At 36.5% G+C, this 18023-nt stretch overlaps 1 protein-coding gene across 5 annotated transcripts in view; it reads right to left on the reverse strand.

The window, feature by feature from the left end:
- Positions 1–18023, reverse strand: part of CDC42BPB (CDC42 binding protein kinase beta) — an 88284-nt gene that overhangs the window by 27388 nt on the left and 42873 nt on the right. For all 5 annotated transcript variants that reach the window (XM_062495650.1, XM_062495649.1, XM_062495648.1 and 2 more), the window contains exons 4-13: positions 16771–16866; positions 12406–12554; positions 10322–10415; positions 8762–8962; positions 7638–7886; positions 6615–6694; positions 5562–5728; positions 5353–5472; positions 3376–3509; positions 1482–1724 (exon numbers count right to left, since the gene is read on the reverse strand). In XM_062495650.1, coding sequence (XP_062351634.1) covers positions 1482–1724; positions 3376–3509; positions 5353–5472; positions 5562–5728; positions 6615–6694; positions 7638–7886; positions 8762–8962; positions 10322–10415; positions 12406–12554; positions 16771–16866 — 1533 coding nt within the window. The remainder of the gene's footprint in view (positions 1–1481; positions 1725–3375; positions 3510–5352; positions 5473–5561; positions 5729–6614; positions 6695–7637; positions 7887–8761; positions 8963–10321; positions 10416–12405; positions 12555–16770; positions 16867–18023) is intronic.

The raw sequence follows: 18023 nt of genomic DNA on the forward strand, positions 1-18023 counted from the left end.
TATAATTTCCTTTCCTCCATACGGCCTAGTAGGAGGTTTTACTTATTTCTATTTTAAGCTACACCAGTATAACGACCATGTCAGAATGTCATGATAATTGTTTTGCCTTCAGTGATTCCGGCATTCATCTGTCACATGCAGAGAACTATTATTTTATGACTCTGTACTGATGTGAACTACATCAAGCCCATTCATGCATAACTGCACAGCTTCTATTACAGCAAAGAGAAGGAAATGGCACTAGGAAGACATTGCAGCTGAGAAAGAAGAAAGTCTCCCACATTTACAGGTCAGCTCCATGCCTCACTATCTAAGTAAGGCAGCTTAAAAATAACAACCTTTGAACCAAATTACTGCAAAACACTTTAAATTTGAACACTGAATATTTTTACTTTGCAATTATTGGAACAAAATCTGCTTGATCATCCATTTATTGACTTCAGAAAGTTTATCAGAAAGACAATTTAGATTTAGTGGAAACTAAGGGAACTGCTGGAATTCAAGCAATAACAGCATAGTTTCAAACTCTGACAGGAAGAGTAAGATTTGTTTTTCTGTGTTCAGAAATTGAACTAGCAAAGTTGTTTTTAAAAGGATTATACTTAGAACTGTGGTACAAAATAATGCACTTCTAGACTGTGTTCTGAATAGAAGATTGATACAACTGTTAAGAAAGGGAGAGGAATTTTTAAGAACAAAGACAGGAGATTTTTAAAGTTCCGCATGAAAATATTTAACTGCATTAGCAACATTTGAATCCCTGCTGTACTCTGCTCTAGAGATGAGATGCCAAAGCGGTTCATCAATTCCCAGTTAACTATCACATCTTGTTTATGGATAAAAGCCTTAGAAACTTCATCATCTACTACATTTTCAAAGACTACCCTTCAATTTGCCGTAAATTTTTTAGCAATGCTTATAGAGCTCTTGAATTTCTCTTCTACACTTCACCTACAGAATACAAAAAACATGATGATTTTTCACTGATGAAAACACTCCAGGTTAACCACAGTAATTTTTTTCTTATGCCCTCTTCTGGCTATCCACTTCATCTCATGCAAAACTATAAATTGCCTAGAATACTAATAGGAAATTAACTTGCTTAAAGATATTACAGATACTCTTACAATGGCTTAACCACAGAGGAAGGAAAACCATGTATTTAGTTTTGTATCACTAATCCCACCTTCAGTTGAAGAGAAACATTCAGTTAAAAAAAAAAAAATGAAGTCAGAATACTCCAGCCTCAGAGCACATAAAGACACTGAGCTTTACAGGTTTCAAGCTGCCTGTGAGTCAAGACTCTACAAGAACCAAAACACCAGAACAAATAAACTTTTCAGAACGAAATCAGTCTGAGTGCAAATATAAAAACCCACAGAAGTCCCCAGAAGACACTCCCAATTTTTCAGTACGATAACATATGAGGCACTGGGTAAGCAGCAGCTGAAACACAAGTGCTAGCTATTTTATCAAGCTACCTCTTTTCTTATCTTCTCCGATTTACGGACGTCCTGTCGCAGAACATCGATTTTCTGCATGCTCACTTCCAACTCTTCCTCTTTGTCGCGAAGTTGCCGGGACAGCTTCTGCTTTTGGGAGCGCAGGTCTCCCATCCTCTCACTAAGCTCAGAGAACTCCTGCACAGCCAGCTTCCTTTGTTGGTGGGCATCCCTCAGCTCTTTGGACTGCATTTTTAATCTCTCTGAGGCTTCTACAAGTTGCTGGTTTAAAAAAAATATAATAAGAAAGAGTAATTTGAACTCCATATATTCTTTCCAAGAAGAATGAAAACTGGACCTACAGAAGCTTGTTTTGACCACCTCATGTAACTTCTAAAGATTTCTAAATCTTATTTTACGCAATTGTTTAACTAAGCAACTGCAGCAACATAAAAAGACAGCCATTACTCTGCTTCCAGTGTGGCAGCTCCAAAGCTACCTATGGTATCCCAGAAGCCTTTCTTATAAATGTGACTACACAAGGCCACCTCACTTTTGAAAGACTTGATTTTAGATTACCACCATATACCTGCACATTTATAACCTTGTTTAAAGCAATGCTTTTGCAGACAGCAAATTAAGGAGAAACATCAAATACATTGTACCAACACTGAGGGGCTGCAGCAAATGTGAGATTTTTCAGAAAACTGAGGACGATTCCTTAAAACAAATTGTAAAGCTCTTAGTATTTTAACTGAAAGTATAAACACTATTTCCTTTACAGAAAGTAGTTAACAAAAATCAACAGGATTAAAATACAAATGGAATGTTTGATGTAAAATCATTTGCGGGGGGGGGGAAGAAAAAGAGCAGAATGACACAACAAAATAAATGCATATTGTACAAGGGATTCTAAATATTTTTGCCATTAGTAGGAGCATTGCAGGAAGATTAAATTCCCAAAAAGCATGTGTTCAGACCAGAAGCAGCAGATATGTTTTCTCTGCTACTCAAACACTCTGGCAAATAACCCCTTAGTGGTGGTTAACAGACTGAGAGAGACTGAAATTCTAGTGTACAAACAGCCCAGAAATTATGGTCCATGGCTTACTTATATGGCTGGTAGACTTTTGCAAAATTAGTTATTCCAATACAAGTAGCTTTTTCTACTATCATTGAAAGTGGTAGGTACATGCAAATCCCTATTTACTTTACCACAAAATATGTTGCTGACTTAAAACTGAAAATACTGCTAAGTTTTACGAAGCACACAAAGCACTAATTTACACAGCAGCAAATAAACTCAATTACTATCAAAAAGTCATCATCAGCCTAAAGCAAAAATTAACCTTTTGGTATAAAAAATAGTAAATGGGCTCTTTCAATGAGCCCTGTTAACTTCTGTGCAAAGATCCTTTTTCCTTAAATAGCGAGGTGCACCCCAAATGTCACCAGAAGGCCTGGTGTCATGTAAACTGACCCATGGTCAAAAAAACCATAATTCTGCCAGGGACACCAGCCAGGTATCTGCTAGGTCTGTTTCCTTCCTCATCATTCCCTGAAACTGGAAGAATGGAGGAGAACAGTACTTGTGTTCCTGATTCCTTAACAAGTCATCCCAAGGCTCTGAAGTCTCTCTTGATTGCCCTCAGACATCTACTGAAAGTTAAGAATAATTAAATAGTTTAAATAAAACCATTCTTTAGGTGTTTGTTTCATCTAGCAGCTCACATTTGAAATAAGAAGCCCATCAACTTCCAAAAAAGAAAGCGTGATACTTTGGAAAGCTTTTGTACTGCTGAACAGGTTCCCTAACATCTCTGAATAGTTTTAAAAAGCAGCATTTAAAACGCTAAAACTGCAATCACAACATAACTGTTCTAGAACTACTTTACATGACCATTTTTAAAAGTACCTATCTTTGGATCAATACCTTATGAAGGTCCTCCTTTTCCTGCCTCAGTACTCTGCACTGCTTTTCTAGTCCTTTTAACTTGTGTATGGAGTCTTCATGTTCTTGTCGAAAAGCCACTGCATCCGCAAGCTGTGCTTCCAGTTTACTTATATCTGTAGATTAATACATATTAAAGGTAACCTTAATATTAATTAAAAATTAACACCAATAAACCAAAAGCTGCATTACTCGTGCAAACTGGCATAATTTTGCTTGGAAAACCAACTTCTTTCCTATTCTTCTATTCACCATTTTTAGACTGTTTAAAGTAATTTTAGGACATTGATACCTCAAAATAACTTTATTTTTCTCAGCCCCAAAGACTGTGATCTCTAAGTGAAAAAACCTTAGGAATGGCTTTGTTTTGTTTTTGAGGAACGAACCTCTAGCCCTAAAAAATAGTAAAATAAACTTGAAATGTTCAATTTCCAAATGTGTTTCCTAAAGAGTTCTCATTACGCGACGAAAAGGCAACAGTCATTAGTGCATCCAGCAAGACAGAGAAGGACTATTTATTTTCTAGGTAAGAACTAAGGAATAGTTTGGGAAAGAAATACCATCCTGCACAAGGTAACCTGGAGAACTGACTGCTCATACTCCTGGCAGCTTGTTCTCACTTTACTTTCAAACACCAATAAACAAATTTAATTTGAAAATATTGGTTTTAGGTACAAAAAAAACCCAACATAGCCACCCTTGTATAATCCTCCTCAGTCTCACCAATTCTAAGGAAATGAACTTCCATACTGTATTCCATTTAAACTACTACTTCTATTAAACAAGTAAGTAAGAAAGAAATTTCACTGGGAATAATTGTCTCACTCAAGTTTCACTGATTATCTGTGGCAGAACAGGAAAACAGACCTAAGTATTCAGGATCCCAAGCACTGCTGTAATGCTTCAAGTATTATTCCTTTCCTCACTTCAGAACAAATGACTTCCTACCCTACATGAACCGATGCTACTTTTTTTTAAATCAAGACACAGAATTTGTATTTAACAGGACATCACTGGTTGAAGAACTAGATAAACCTGAAAGAATAAATCTTTATTTGTAGATAAATCTGAATGCAGAAGTAGAACCTTAACCTAAGTTGTGATTCAAACCTAATTTCAGAATACCAAGAATAGCTTTTTTGGAAGGATAATCTATGTAGGAGAGTGGAGCTGATTTTTGCAGTGCATACACCTACAAAAAGAGTATATTGTCAAACGAAATGAGAAAAAAATATTCTAAAAAATCAGCATCAGCAACTCAGCTTCTGAACTCACACTATGCAGGCCTCTATAAGACTCTCAGCCAAGTCATTAGGATTTGAAACAACCACTTTGTTTATCACTGATTCCCAGTTAAAAAACAGGTACTAACAGGAGGTTTGCATGGATAAACTAATAGCATTGTCAAGCAACAGATTTTCAGTGATATGCATGAATCAGTCTTCCCTCAGGACAGATGCCAGTATTTGTTTTTCTGCAATGCTCAGTGTTTCCTAATTAATGCATCACCAAACACAGAAGGGAGCAGAAGCTCAGAAATATTTAAATGTGAACTACTATTACACATCCCCCCATCTAGTCCTTTATGTTACTAAAGAGCAACCAGACTTCTGTCTCTTACACCTGCCTCCAAGTAAAACCTCTCCAACACAATACAGCTCTCCAAATGGAGGAGTAAGAGAACAGGATCTTCTGATATTTTTAGGGAGACAAATACATAAAGTATTTAACTAAATCCATCCACATAATTCATCACACTCTGGACTTCCCATGCTAGTATGTGCTATCAAGCTAAGCAAGTAGAAGAACAAGTTAAGCACTCATCTAGAAAAAACTGAAATGCCTCTTCATATTGAACAAGGGTTTAAAAACCCTCTATTTTCTAAATACATCAAGAACATTAATTCTACTTATTGCAAAATAAATTGCATTACTATAATTACCATGCCAGAGGTTTACCTGTTAATTTGTTCTTCAACCGTTCAACTTCTTCATTTAATTTTTTAATCTCCTTATCACGGCTTGTGTTTGCTGTAACACACACTGGACCTTGGAGGTTCTGCACTGTCTGTGTAGATTCTTAAAACCCAAAAAGAAAGGAAAATATTTTCAATAAAATATATTCCAATGAGCAGAACTAAGAACCCAAAGAAATACAAACCACTAACCTTGCAGTTTTCTGTTCAAATCCTGCTTTTCTTGCTCTAATTTCCGTATTTTCTTTTCATAGCCTTCTATTTGTGAAGTGTTCTTTAAGTCTCGCTGTACATCCGTATCTTTGGTTACAGTGTCAGACTGCAGCACACTCTTTAAAGTGCCTCTATCAGATAAAGAGCTGGAAAGAAATACGTAAATAAGGATATTTTAATAAATACAGCAGTCTATATGCTGAGATTGCACCAACTATGCACCTTACATTTACATGCACAATTAGTGCAGTTATTGTTGCTGTAAAGACAATTCTCATTGTCTCATTCTGTATTCCCTAGCTACTGTGCATGCTGCTGTAAAATTAAGATACCTGCATGCAGGACTTCAATGATGCAGACATACCTTCACTTCACAAACTGCCTAAATGATTGAAAATGTTAACTCTCCATTGCCAAAGGTTACAGGTACCTGGCAGAAATGGAAGCAGGGAAGTGTACCTGCAATGAAATAGCTGAGGGACAAGCCCAAAATTTAGTTTAAAGCATGGCAAATAATGGAGGAACACACAGGCCAGAATACCCTAAGATCAGAGTATGCATGTTGAAAAGTGCATGTTTGAGAGACCTCTGGAGTCAGATGGAGGGTACTTCAAAGATATGCAAAGTGAGCCACTTTGTCCGTGCTCAGAACCCTCTATGTTAATTTGGTCTACCAGCAGGACAGTGGAGCAGTGAGATGATCCTGAACAGTTCCTGGCAGATGTCCAGTGTGGACAAGACTTGCTGTCAGCCTCTCAATGTAGGAACTGCAATTGACACATCTAGTCCCTTAACTTTCTTTCATTTCAGAGAGATAAAACATCAAACACAAAAGCATTGTATTTAATCTCGGCAAATAGGATCAAAATGTGTTCAGATAGTTGAAAAAAAAAAAAAAAACAAGGAATAAAAGTTTGATCACAGGTCAAACCTATGGACATCAAACTTTCTGTGTGTTTACAAAAAGAATTCCCAGGAACTAGCTGCATTTGGAAAACAAGTTTTCCTTTATAAAACATATCCTCTGCTTACCTGTCAGTTGTGTATGTAAACCCAACGAATGGTAAATGCAATCCAGAAAAGCCTGTATGAGAACTTGGTGGCACCACTTCCTGCACGAAAACAATGTGCATGAAAACCCAAGAGAGAACCCATACAGAGTGAGAGGCATTTCATTGAGCCTCAACAGCTAAAAGAGAGACAGCTAATAGAAAGATTTTTCTTAATACACCAACTGACAATTGGCAGTTATGCCCCACTGCCCCTGGACAAGCTTTATTTCAGATTAGGCTGCTAGTAGAATGACTTGAATTTCAGAGCCTCTTGAACTGGCACTAGAAAGGGCAGCATTTCAACAAGTTCAAAGCACAATGCAGCCAGTAAAAGGACACCCAAAATATCAAGTTACTAATTAAAAGGGACCTGCCACCAAAATGCATGCTGTTAGTCTAGTTACTGTCACACATGTAATCAAAAAACGTGCCAAAAGCTCTTCATTTCTTGGAATACAAGCTGGTGAACAAATTACTACAAAAGCTCTCTACTCTTCCTGACCCATTTGTAAACTACAAGACAACAGAAAGGAGTGCAACACCAATGCTCCCTGCTTCAAAAACCAACCTCCTGCTTCTTAAGTCAGTGCAGAAGTAGCAGGATGAGTCCTGTCACCAAGTGAAAAAACTGTGCTTGCAAGCTACACAGAGAATACATGTGTATTTCTAAAGACAGATTTTTCTTTTACCTTTGAAAAGGCATAAATCCAAATACTGGCTCCCTGCAAACTGAAAGGGCAACTAAGGGGCTTTTTTCCTACTTAAATACATTTTAACTTTGACCATGTAACAGTAATGCAGTCTTGCAAATGCTATCACTTAAAAAAGCAGTTCATGATTTCTGATAACACAAAATGCCAAAGAGATGAAAAACTTGAATTTTTCACATTTTCAGTGACCTATTTTTCATCTCTTTATTTATTTTGAAGTAAGTTGTCACTACTACCTTACAATGCAGCAAGGACGTGTACTTCCATAGTAATATCTAAAAACAAAAACTCACTGGATTTCTTAGTACATCATCATCAACATCAAAGTTTGAGGTGTCAGAAGGACTGCTAACTTCTGGAATGTAAGGTGCTTCTAGGTTTCGGATGTTATCCCAATTAAGTCCTTCAAAAAATGCATGAGATTTAAAATCCTCTATTCCATTCTGTCCCAGTCTATGTTCCCGGCTGCAGATAAGTCGCTGAATAAGATCTTTTGCTTCTTCAGATACATCTGTAACATGGGATGGAAACTGAAATCGTTCCTAGAAAACAAAACAAACAAGAGAAATTTTTAGAGAAGGAATTAATTCCAAAACTTTCAACTGTAGTTTCAAAAAACCTCACTAAATTACATCAACAAAACCGGAAATGGATAGTCAGATATTGTTCTAGTTAAAGTGAGCAGTGACAGAGCACAGTTCAATACATTCAATGACAGACTTTTTGTCTTAAATTGGATTTCAAGTACAAGAAATCATTTTTCAATTTCTTTAAAACAGATCTGTTTGATCTGGGATTAAAATAACCGTTAGGAAAAGCAAACTTTTTTTAAAATATAACGGGAGTTTTACGCACTACAACATATTGTAGATCATACAATAAAGACAGACTGGTATTCTTAGTCAGAGGTCCACTGATCTCCTGGAGATGTACTCCTCAAGATTAAATTAATTTCAACTCTTAAAACCCCACAATATTAGCAATTCTTTATATTGTCATATTTAAAATTCTATTTTTCTAATATATAGCTTAAATACCTATATTTCTTACCAAAATATAATCTACATTTAGAAAATATTTCTATTATCATAAACAAACATAAGATCTAAGAATTGGAAGAACTGAAATTACTCAAGACTGAAAAAACAGAAGTAGATCTTAATTTTGATTTTGTGATGATTTCTTAAATTTTCCAACAAGAAAATCAGCATTTAGAGAAACATTTCAATTTATCAAAGAATTAAATTTCTGCAGTTCAGAGAAAGCAAACATTCCTAAAAACTGAACCAACAAACCTAGACAACATGAACCTAAAACACTGTGAAAAAGCAAACAACTACCATCACTTCAATATCTTTAAGTGCTAAGTTACTCTGTAAACAAACTCAGAACACAAGAGACTTAATACAGCTCTTACTTCATGATTCATAATCTTCCCATAGGTTTCCACTAGTGACTCTGCATAGAAAGGTGTTTCACCATACAGCATTTCATACATGCAGACACCCAGTGACCACCAGTCACACTCAGGCCCGTATTTCCCCATTCCATCTTCCATTGCTTGCAAGATCTCAGGGGAGATGTAGTCAGGAGTACCCACAGCTACTGATGACTGTACCTTTTAATTAAAAATAAACCAAACATAATTCTCATAAGTTTCTAGTTTCTCTCAGCAACTGTTTTACTCAAACACCAGTACTTCTGACAAACAGAAATGATTCTGTTGATTCATGATTCTGGAGAAGGAAGAGATTCATAAATTCACAGCAACATAACAAATAAAATATTAAGAAAGTTACAAAGACCGCAATGATTAAGTTCTATTCTACTGCTACATAAAATCAGTTGATATGTTTTATTCTGAGCACAGTAGAAATGCTAAATAATCACAGATATTGTGAAAGCAGAAGGACAAAATATATTTTGCCTTTGTGTCTGTTTATACTTTAAAACTTCAATTTGCTGCCCAGAAATTGAAATGAAAAATGAGTAAGTAGGGAGATCAGGTCCTACCCCTGAATTTTACAGTTACATCTGAAGATCACAGAACAAATTTCCTGGGTAAGTTTTATGATGTCAGAAATCAGTCAAATGTTTATTCCCCAATGTGCAGCTGGAAGTACTACAGGAATGAGGTGGAGAAATTACTCTGTCCACAACTAGTATGGAAGCCCTGACCATCAGGCCAGACTAATCTCTAGGAATATGTTCTCAATTCTAATGGTTCCTTCGTTTTGCATTTTTTATGGTAAATCTTTGACAGGCGTTTTATGACTAGAGAACATCAACAAGATGTGAGTTTGTGCCAAAACCAGTGAACCATGCTGCATGCCATACTTTGGCAGGACTGGAACCCCTGGAAGTACCCTAAACAAGGCAAAACCAACAAAACCTGTCACAAGCAATTCAGCTTTTAGAGATAAATTCAATCTGCTGCACAAGATGGCCAATTAACATCGTGTTGCTGTTCTATTTGTCCAAGGCATATAAAACAAACTGCTTGTTAACTGCAGAATCAAGATAATCATTTAGTTTGGAAAAGACCCTTAAGATCATTATGTCCAGCTGTTAATTGAGCACCGCCATGTCCACCTAAATCGTGTTCCTGAGTGCCACATCTACGCATCTTTTTGATACCTACAGGGATGGTGACTCCACATGTGTGTGCCTAACTGGTGTAGCAAGTCACTCATCCTTCCCCCTTGAACTCAAATAGTCATTAGAAGAAAACGTGAAAACCAAACAAACATAGCAAAGCATAAATTAAAATGCTAGCAGCCTATAAAACAAGCAAAGATTTTAAAAATACATTTAAGTATGTTGAGTTATACTGTACCCTCAATTTTTAGCGTGCCAGAAACTTCACAATCTACCACATCCCTGATGCACACTGATGATGTCTAATCTCTTTAAAACCAGCAACTCACTTAGAAGGTCCCACTATCAGTGACCCAAATAAATTTTGCTTCATACATACTGTGCCATCTTCACTCATTTTCAGACAGGACCCAAAGTCTGCCAGTCGTATGTGGCCGTTCATGTCCAAAAGAACATTATCAGGCTTTATGTCCCTGTTGTAACAGACAGAAGTGAAAAAGATTTAAACATGCAGTATTAGCTCTGCTTGTAAAGATTAATCTTGCATCAAAATAACATCGAATTTTTAGAAATTTAGACATAGAAATTTATCCACTGATGTAAACTCTTTTTATGGTTCTATTTATGACTCCCTTTCCCTGACCAACCTTAAACCCACCTCTTTTGTTGCACCATAAAATCTGCATTTCTTTTCAAATGTGAAATTCCAAATGCCACCACATGTGTTGAAAAGCTTAAGAACTGTACAACACCTTCAGTTTAATCTTTGAGAAGGAAACTAGAATTACTAGGAGTAAACAAAAATAAGGTGCTCTAATACACCTTGCTACACAGATATGGAAGCTGACAATGGCTGATTTTTAAGGTGCTGAATTCCAGTTTCACACTTGATGTTTGCAAGAAAAACCATGAAAAATTTAACAAAGGGCCTTTGTATGTATAAAAATCCTGCCAACTTGATACGTTTTTCCAACATCAACTTGAATTAACCTTTTCTAACCAAGGGCTAACGCTCTGAAATTAATTACAGAAATGTCACTAATACTGCTGCTCATTAGCAGTATTAATACAAAATAATAAATGCTAATCTATGCCTGTCTATATAAATTGAAATGCATATTTACTTGTGATAATACACAAAAATATGTGCTGAGAAAATTGGACTATACCACTATGCATCCCCAATAAGTTAATTAGTAATTCTTCATTGTTAAACTTATTCCATACATTTCAGTTCCAGATATTGTCAACGTTCCACAACCACAAATCAAGCTCAGTAGTTGCAGGGGACTATGAAAACTAATATACAACTATACACTAATTTGTTTGTTTGTTTGTTTTTTAAAGAACACTGCTCACAGTGGTACTTGCAGCATGAGCCAATCTTCTGCTTGGCATGCAGCTCCCACTTGCCTCAGGGACCAGTACTGCTGTTCAGAAAGGCTTAATGCCTCCTCTCTGAGCTCCACTGTCTCCTATCTACAGCTAACAAGGTCGTATAAGCCCTAAAAGGGTCCTTGAAACCCTCTCCAGAGCAATCATGCTTCCTCCAAATCCATTCCAGTTGCCAAGCAGTAATTTCTTGGGCATTGGCATGTGTCCTGTTCAAAGCACGTGTTTTGGCCACACACTCCTATTGCCACAACAGACCTTCATTCAGCCCTGGGAAAAGATGTAGCTGCCCAGTAAGCTAGGCCACCTTCCTTGGAAATTGGTGCAATGGTGCCTGTGGTCAACTCCTCTAAGTCTGTAACATTTTTAAATCCCTAAATACTGTCCACATTTACTCACAGGAGTTTTAGAGAGTACCTTTTCCAATTTTCAAAATAACTTTTCAAATTTTAAAACAGCAATCAAAGTGCAAGCAGAAGAGTTCAAAGCATTATAGTTGAGAATTCCTATGCTTTTTAAACTTTACCTGTACAGCTACTACCAACCACAACCTAAGTTTACTTGATGGTAGCCACTGATTCGGAATACACATCTTGTGTGCAAAAACAATTAGACCAGCACATGCCCACCAATTACAAAGCCTGTCCCAGAATGAAGGTAAGTAGATGCACTGATGTTATCATGAGCTTACTGTGCATATATTTTGCAGAATGTCTAAACACCTCTAGAAAGTTCAAACCATCTCAAACCACTTCAAACTTCTAGGTTGCTTGGACAAAGGTAGACAAATATTTATTAAGTGAATTGAGAGTAAGTCAAGAGTCCTAATTAAAAATAGAACAGACTTTAAAAAGTTAGTCAGATAAATGTCACTGCTTCTGATATCAATCCATCAAAACTTGATATTTAAAATAAAGTAGCTTATACAGGTATTATACAGCATAAAATAAACATGTATCTACAGTAGTTTGCCTTTGGCTACTTTGTGCATTTGTACACATAGCAGTAAATTTAGGATTAACTTCATATAACTGCAGATGCATTTTTTTGCCAAATGAGAAGGTATTTTACCTGTGCACATAATGCAGCTCATGTATGGAATGTATAGCAAGCACCATTTCACCAATGTAGAATCTAGCCATATCTTCAGGAAGCTTGTCTTCAAACTTACTGAGAAGTGTCAACAAGTCACCACCAACATAGTAGTCCATCACTAGATACTGAAAATGGAGGAAAAAAGCAATCAAGTACTGAGAGACAGTTGACAAGAAAAAAAAATTAAAGTTCATCAGTTAACCCCTGAAAAAAACCTATTCACTAATTTTTTCTGTGCCTGTCAAAAACAGTCAGAATTGGTGGTCTTCTGTTTTACTTTTATTTACTTACTTAGTATAAAAAAGTATCATATTCCTTTAATAATCACAATAAGAATGGCACATCAGCATTCAGTTACTACAATAAAAAATCCCCAAACAAAATATGGCAATAACAAAGAAGTAAATCAGGATGAGTTTACTTCTGTCTTAAACTAGTATCACAAAGAAAATGATCCAATATCACCAAAACTAATGTATTGTATCGACTCTTAAACTGAAAATTTCCAGAGGATGATGAAAGGGAAAAAAAAGTATAGTTAAAATCAATATATGATGCAGCTTAGTCTAAAATACACATTTTGTTATTACTTTTAGTTTTGGCACCATTTCAATACTACTCATTGTTCCTGAAGTGGCATTTATCACATCAACATCTTCAAATATTCATCTTGGCACATTCCACATCATGGATACATAACACAGCTGGCAGGAGTTTGATGACACTATACATTACATTACTATACTATACATGGATGCCCGTGACAAACCAAAAGCACTGTCAAGCCAGAGGCACTAAAGTGGGAAATTTAGAAGTCAAAGATTAATATTCTTTTAAATACATTTCAGTGAAAAAGTAAACAGCCTCCTAAGCCAATCAGGAACCAACCTGTCCATGGAGAGGACCAATACTGATAAGGTCACATGAAAGAACTCAGGCATGCTATATGTTTCTTGTCACCCAAAACAAGGATTATGTTTCAGGTATTTCCTAGCAACATCCACCTAAATCCATACCATCACTTCAAATATAATGGCTTCATCTAGTACTACCAGTCTTTGAGCCATTTTATTCACATTTCCCAAGATGATTTGATATGTAGTTTTAAGACTAACTTTGCTTATTCTAGAACTAAGTTTCCAAAGCCATCATTTTATTTTTCTCCTCAAACTAAAGCAACCTAGAATCCACTGCCCCTACCATAGATTCATCTTCCATGAGGGAAGCAAACTAAAGAAGATAGAAAACCAAAGAACATGAAGTGCAATACTAGCCATTTCCTCACTATCATTTGGAATAAAAGAGTGACTACAAAAGCCATAAGTTTTGGTACTTTTCTCTATTTATTCAAATTGTCACTTAATCTGATAGGCAAATTGCATCATTTACGTTGAAATCAATCTGTGGGTATTGCACCAAGGAACTTTAAACAAGCACTGAACACTGTACACATGCAACACTTATATTTGACAACAAAATGCTACAGACAGAAACCATCGATCATCTAAAAGCAGTATTATCTTGATGCGTTTTCTCTCAAATTCAAGGCAAAGAGACTTTATAGAACCTTCTGTGGGAAGTGAAATATCCTCCCTGTCAGACACAAAGTAATGCACTTCCATCAGCTCCCAAAGCTTTTATAACTCAGCCAGAACTCAGGTGACCCATGAAGGAAAGCACCTGAATCATAGAAAGATGGTGAGATCTCTTCTATGAGGAAACAGAACTTTATTAATTCTTCAATTCAAAATTGCCAGGTGCTTCTCCCTTCTTATGGGGTTAAAATATAAATTTTCTGATGCTGAAATGCAGAGTGCATTTCTTCCAGGGAAGTGTCTACATCAAATGGTAAGAGTAGTTAGAAATCAAAGTTAAAAAAGGTATCAAAATGATCTCATGAGTACCCAGAAGCCTTTGAGAGGCTGACAGCAGTCAGATACACACCTCACCTAAATCACCAGCTAAATCACTAAAGGCTTATTTATCATTTAACCCATCTTGAGTATTTATAGGCTGTCTCTTACAAAAGCTTTTTAAGAACCATAAAAAAGTTATGCAGTAGTTCCATGTAATGTCATTTAAGAATTGGCTGTTTAGAAAACAGTAATGCATGGTGCATTTACTTGAAAGGTTTAAAAACTACAAGAGCAGAACCAGAAAATGAACTCCAGAATATATATATATTTCATAGAATTTTTATTTCTTGCTTAAATGTAAGTTCTGCATTATCAAATGCTCTGTTAATACTAAAGAGAGAGAATAAAGCCCTAAGTACTTTTAGACTCTCTAAAGGCAGCTACTCCTTTTCTACATTAGTATCTTACTTTTTCTTTGTGTCATTCTGAACCCTTTATCTGTATAGCCACAGAGGAGGCAGAGCACTAGGTGGGGGAAGACACAAGGCTCTCCCTCTGCTCAGGGTTAGCTTATGTGGTTTTGCATTTAAGAATCACTAGATACAATGCACACACATCACTGGGAGGAAATACTGGAACCTAGAGATTTCTCTTGCAGAGGACCAGGTTGGAAAACCAAGTTCTGCTGTCTATTCTTGTTTTGTTCTCAGCTTTGTATGCCATTGTGCATGGACCATGGATGAACAGCACAGCTAAAAAGCAAACCAAATGTGCCCAGGTTCTGTAACAAGGCAGCACTCTCCAGGATGAGGAAAGTGTAGCTATAAACTTCTTCAAGCTCCAAAGAGAACTGAACATAGATCTCTTAGCCCCTGGACAAGTACTACATAGTACAGAAAAGAACCTTCTGTCCAGGTTTTTTGGATGAATTGGTTACTTGATATGTTTCACCTTTTCTTCATGCATCATTTACAACGGTGATTGAGATGTGGGTCCAAACCATCTGTGAGCACCAGACATTTACAGGAGATGGTTTCTGAGTAACAGACCACATTGGAAGGCAGCAACTCAGCACATGCAGAAGCAGACTCGGGCAAGGTGGGAATCTGCTGACTTTGACTGCCAGGCAGGACTGCTATCTTCTTAGATCCTGGATCTTAAATTAGATGTCTACACTCTGCTGTCAAGTGAAATTTCAATATCTAAACAGCTTTGGAAACTTTGGGAAAAGATTCCCCCCTCTTTGCTGTCTTTGCTATTGCTTATTATCTCACACAGCCAACCATTTTTCCTTAGGTAGTTTCATTCTTACAAGCTACTTGGAAAAACAAAACAGGATGCTTTTTATGAAAGTCTAAAGGTTGGTTCTGTGGGAATTTGAAACTACAAGCTGATTTGAAATCATGAGGCAGTGCCAGAGATAACTAAACTGTGAGAGACTGAAAATCTGGACCTATCACAAACAATTAAGTGGAAATAGCCTGTAAACAAGGGCCTAAGATGTGACTACTCATTTTCCTACTATGTTCTTGTTCTTCTAAAAATACTCCAAACATGACAGCATTACATGTTTTGTCTCAGCATCTGCAGAAATGTTTGAGTATTTACTAACACTTGCTTAGTTCCTGAACTCTTTGGCAGCCTTTTATCAATACATTTTTTCTTATTTATATTCATGACTTGCTACCATGCTACTGAAATATTAAGAAGGTGAAAACTTTCACACTACAGCTATGTCAGATGCTACAGAAACCACAGGTTTGCAAAACCAACCTGAAGCAGCCACAGAGAAGCTGCATGGTTCAGTGTACTGCAGAATACTGGGGCTTTACTGACTTTGCTCCTAACCAGTACTCTGCTGTATTCTGTGCCTGAAGTAAACAGGGCATGTATGTCACAGTTCAAGTAACCAGTCGTGAAGAACTGTCATAGGAGTACAGATTTTCTTTATAAATATTTGCTAAAGTCTCTCAAATTACTGAGATGACCAATCTGCTGATTGAAAAACATACTTTATAGAAATACTTTCAAGAAATAGGCTCTATTTTCCCCTAAGGATTTTGAAATACCAAACTTCTAAAATATTTTTGCCAGTTTAAAATAAAATCTTGCTTTAAAAGACATTATGAAAGTTTAAAATAAAATATTTCCTACTTTCACAGAGTTAACATATCTCAGATTACTTAACTGCAATCTCATCCGAAATACTAAATTCAAACATGATATTTTTTTATGTAAGGGAAGATTAGTTAATATAAGATGCTTAACTAAATCTCTATATACTACAGCCCTACACAACTTTCTCACTCTCCTGCAGTTACAGTCAGTCCCTTTGAAGTTTTGCTTCAAGAAGAAAACAAGAATGTTGAAACACTGCTGTGAGGCATGAGGTGGACTGATTTAATACACTAATATTTTTAAAATATACCAAAAATAACATTCTTTCACAACTCAGAGCTCTTATTTACTGATGAATCAAACATACCAAATAGTTCTCATCCTGAAAGGCATAGTGCAATGTAGTAATCCACTGACAATCTCCATTCACCAAGACATTTCTCTCCTCTCGGAAGCAAGCTGTCTAAAGGAAGAGAGGGGGAGAAAAGCCATTGTCAACATCAACAAGTAGTTTTCACAGGATGAATATATATGGATGTTTTATGGGATTATTTCAAATTACTGAACAGAGGTCTCTATTCATTGGAATCCAGTCTACAGAAGTGACATGCCAGGGAATCTCTGCAGGTTTTAGTTAGGCATTCAGTCACTCTAATCCTGCCTGCAACTTTAAAAAACAAAACAAAACCAAACCAAACCAAAAAATTCCAAACCAAATGAAAAAACCCCACCAACCTCCCCTCCCCTACAAATCCCAATAAAACTCCACACCAACACACAACACCCCCCCAACACCAAAAAGCCCACAAGGCAATTCAAGTCAAAGTTAAATCTTTGTTTTACAAAACATTTTTAAAGGTCAGAAAATAACTTCTCACTACCATCTGTAACACAAAGATAATGGCTATAGGAAAGTAAGTCTGATTCTTCTGATAAAGACCTTTATGAAAACAATTTAATGTATACTTTTATTACATTACAGTCCCAGTTACAAACACTGCTAACACACTATGAGAAATAAGTAGATTTTACTATTACTGTCTTATCTTTGTCCAGTATAATACATTTTCATTTTCAATAACCTTTCATCTACTTCAAATGGCACACTGCAACACTTCAGAGAAGCAAGCTCTGTGTAGCACATTTTCTCAGCATCTTTACATAAAACCAACTTTCATAAACTTCAAGCAAAGTCTCCCCAGCAAAAATTTATTAATGTTTTTACTGGATCAGAACTATCATGAAACAGACCTTCAGACTCTTCCAATACTCTCAATCTAGAGAAGCATTATCAGGACATTTGAAAATGTACCAAGGAAATGTGCCTGGGAAGCCCAAACCCTACTACATACTGACTGCACCTTACAAATGTATCTCCAACTATTTTCCCCTCAAAGGAAGCAAAATTCAATCTACATTTTTACTGAAGAAGACCACGCTGTGATCACATTGCAAATTAGTAATCACTGGTGCAAAGAGAAGTAAATTGTAATTAAATGCCAGCTGAGTGGTTTAACGGTTTATGAACGCAAGGCCAAAGCAGTGCTGTGCAAAAAAGGCTGGCAGCTACAGCAGCTCCCAAGTAATCCTATCCCCTTCCCACAGCAGCAGAGCACAGCA

The sequence above is a fragment of the Cinclus cinclus genome, chromosome 6 (assembly GCF_963662255.1).
Source record: "Cinclus cinclus chromosome 6, bCinCin1.1, whole genome shotgun sequence".
In the NCBI taxonomy this organism is placed as follows: domain Eukaryota; kingdom Metazoa; phylum Chordata; class Aves; order Passeriformes; family Cinclidae; genus Cinclus; species Cinclus cinclus.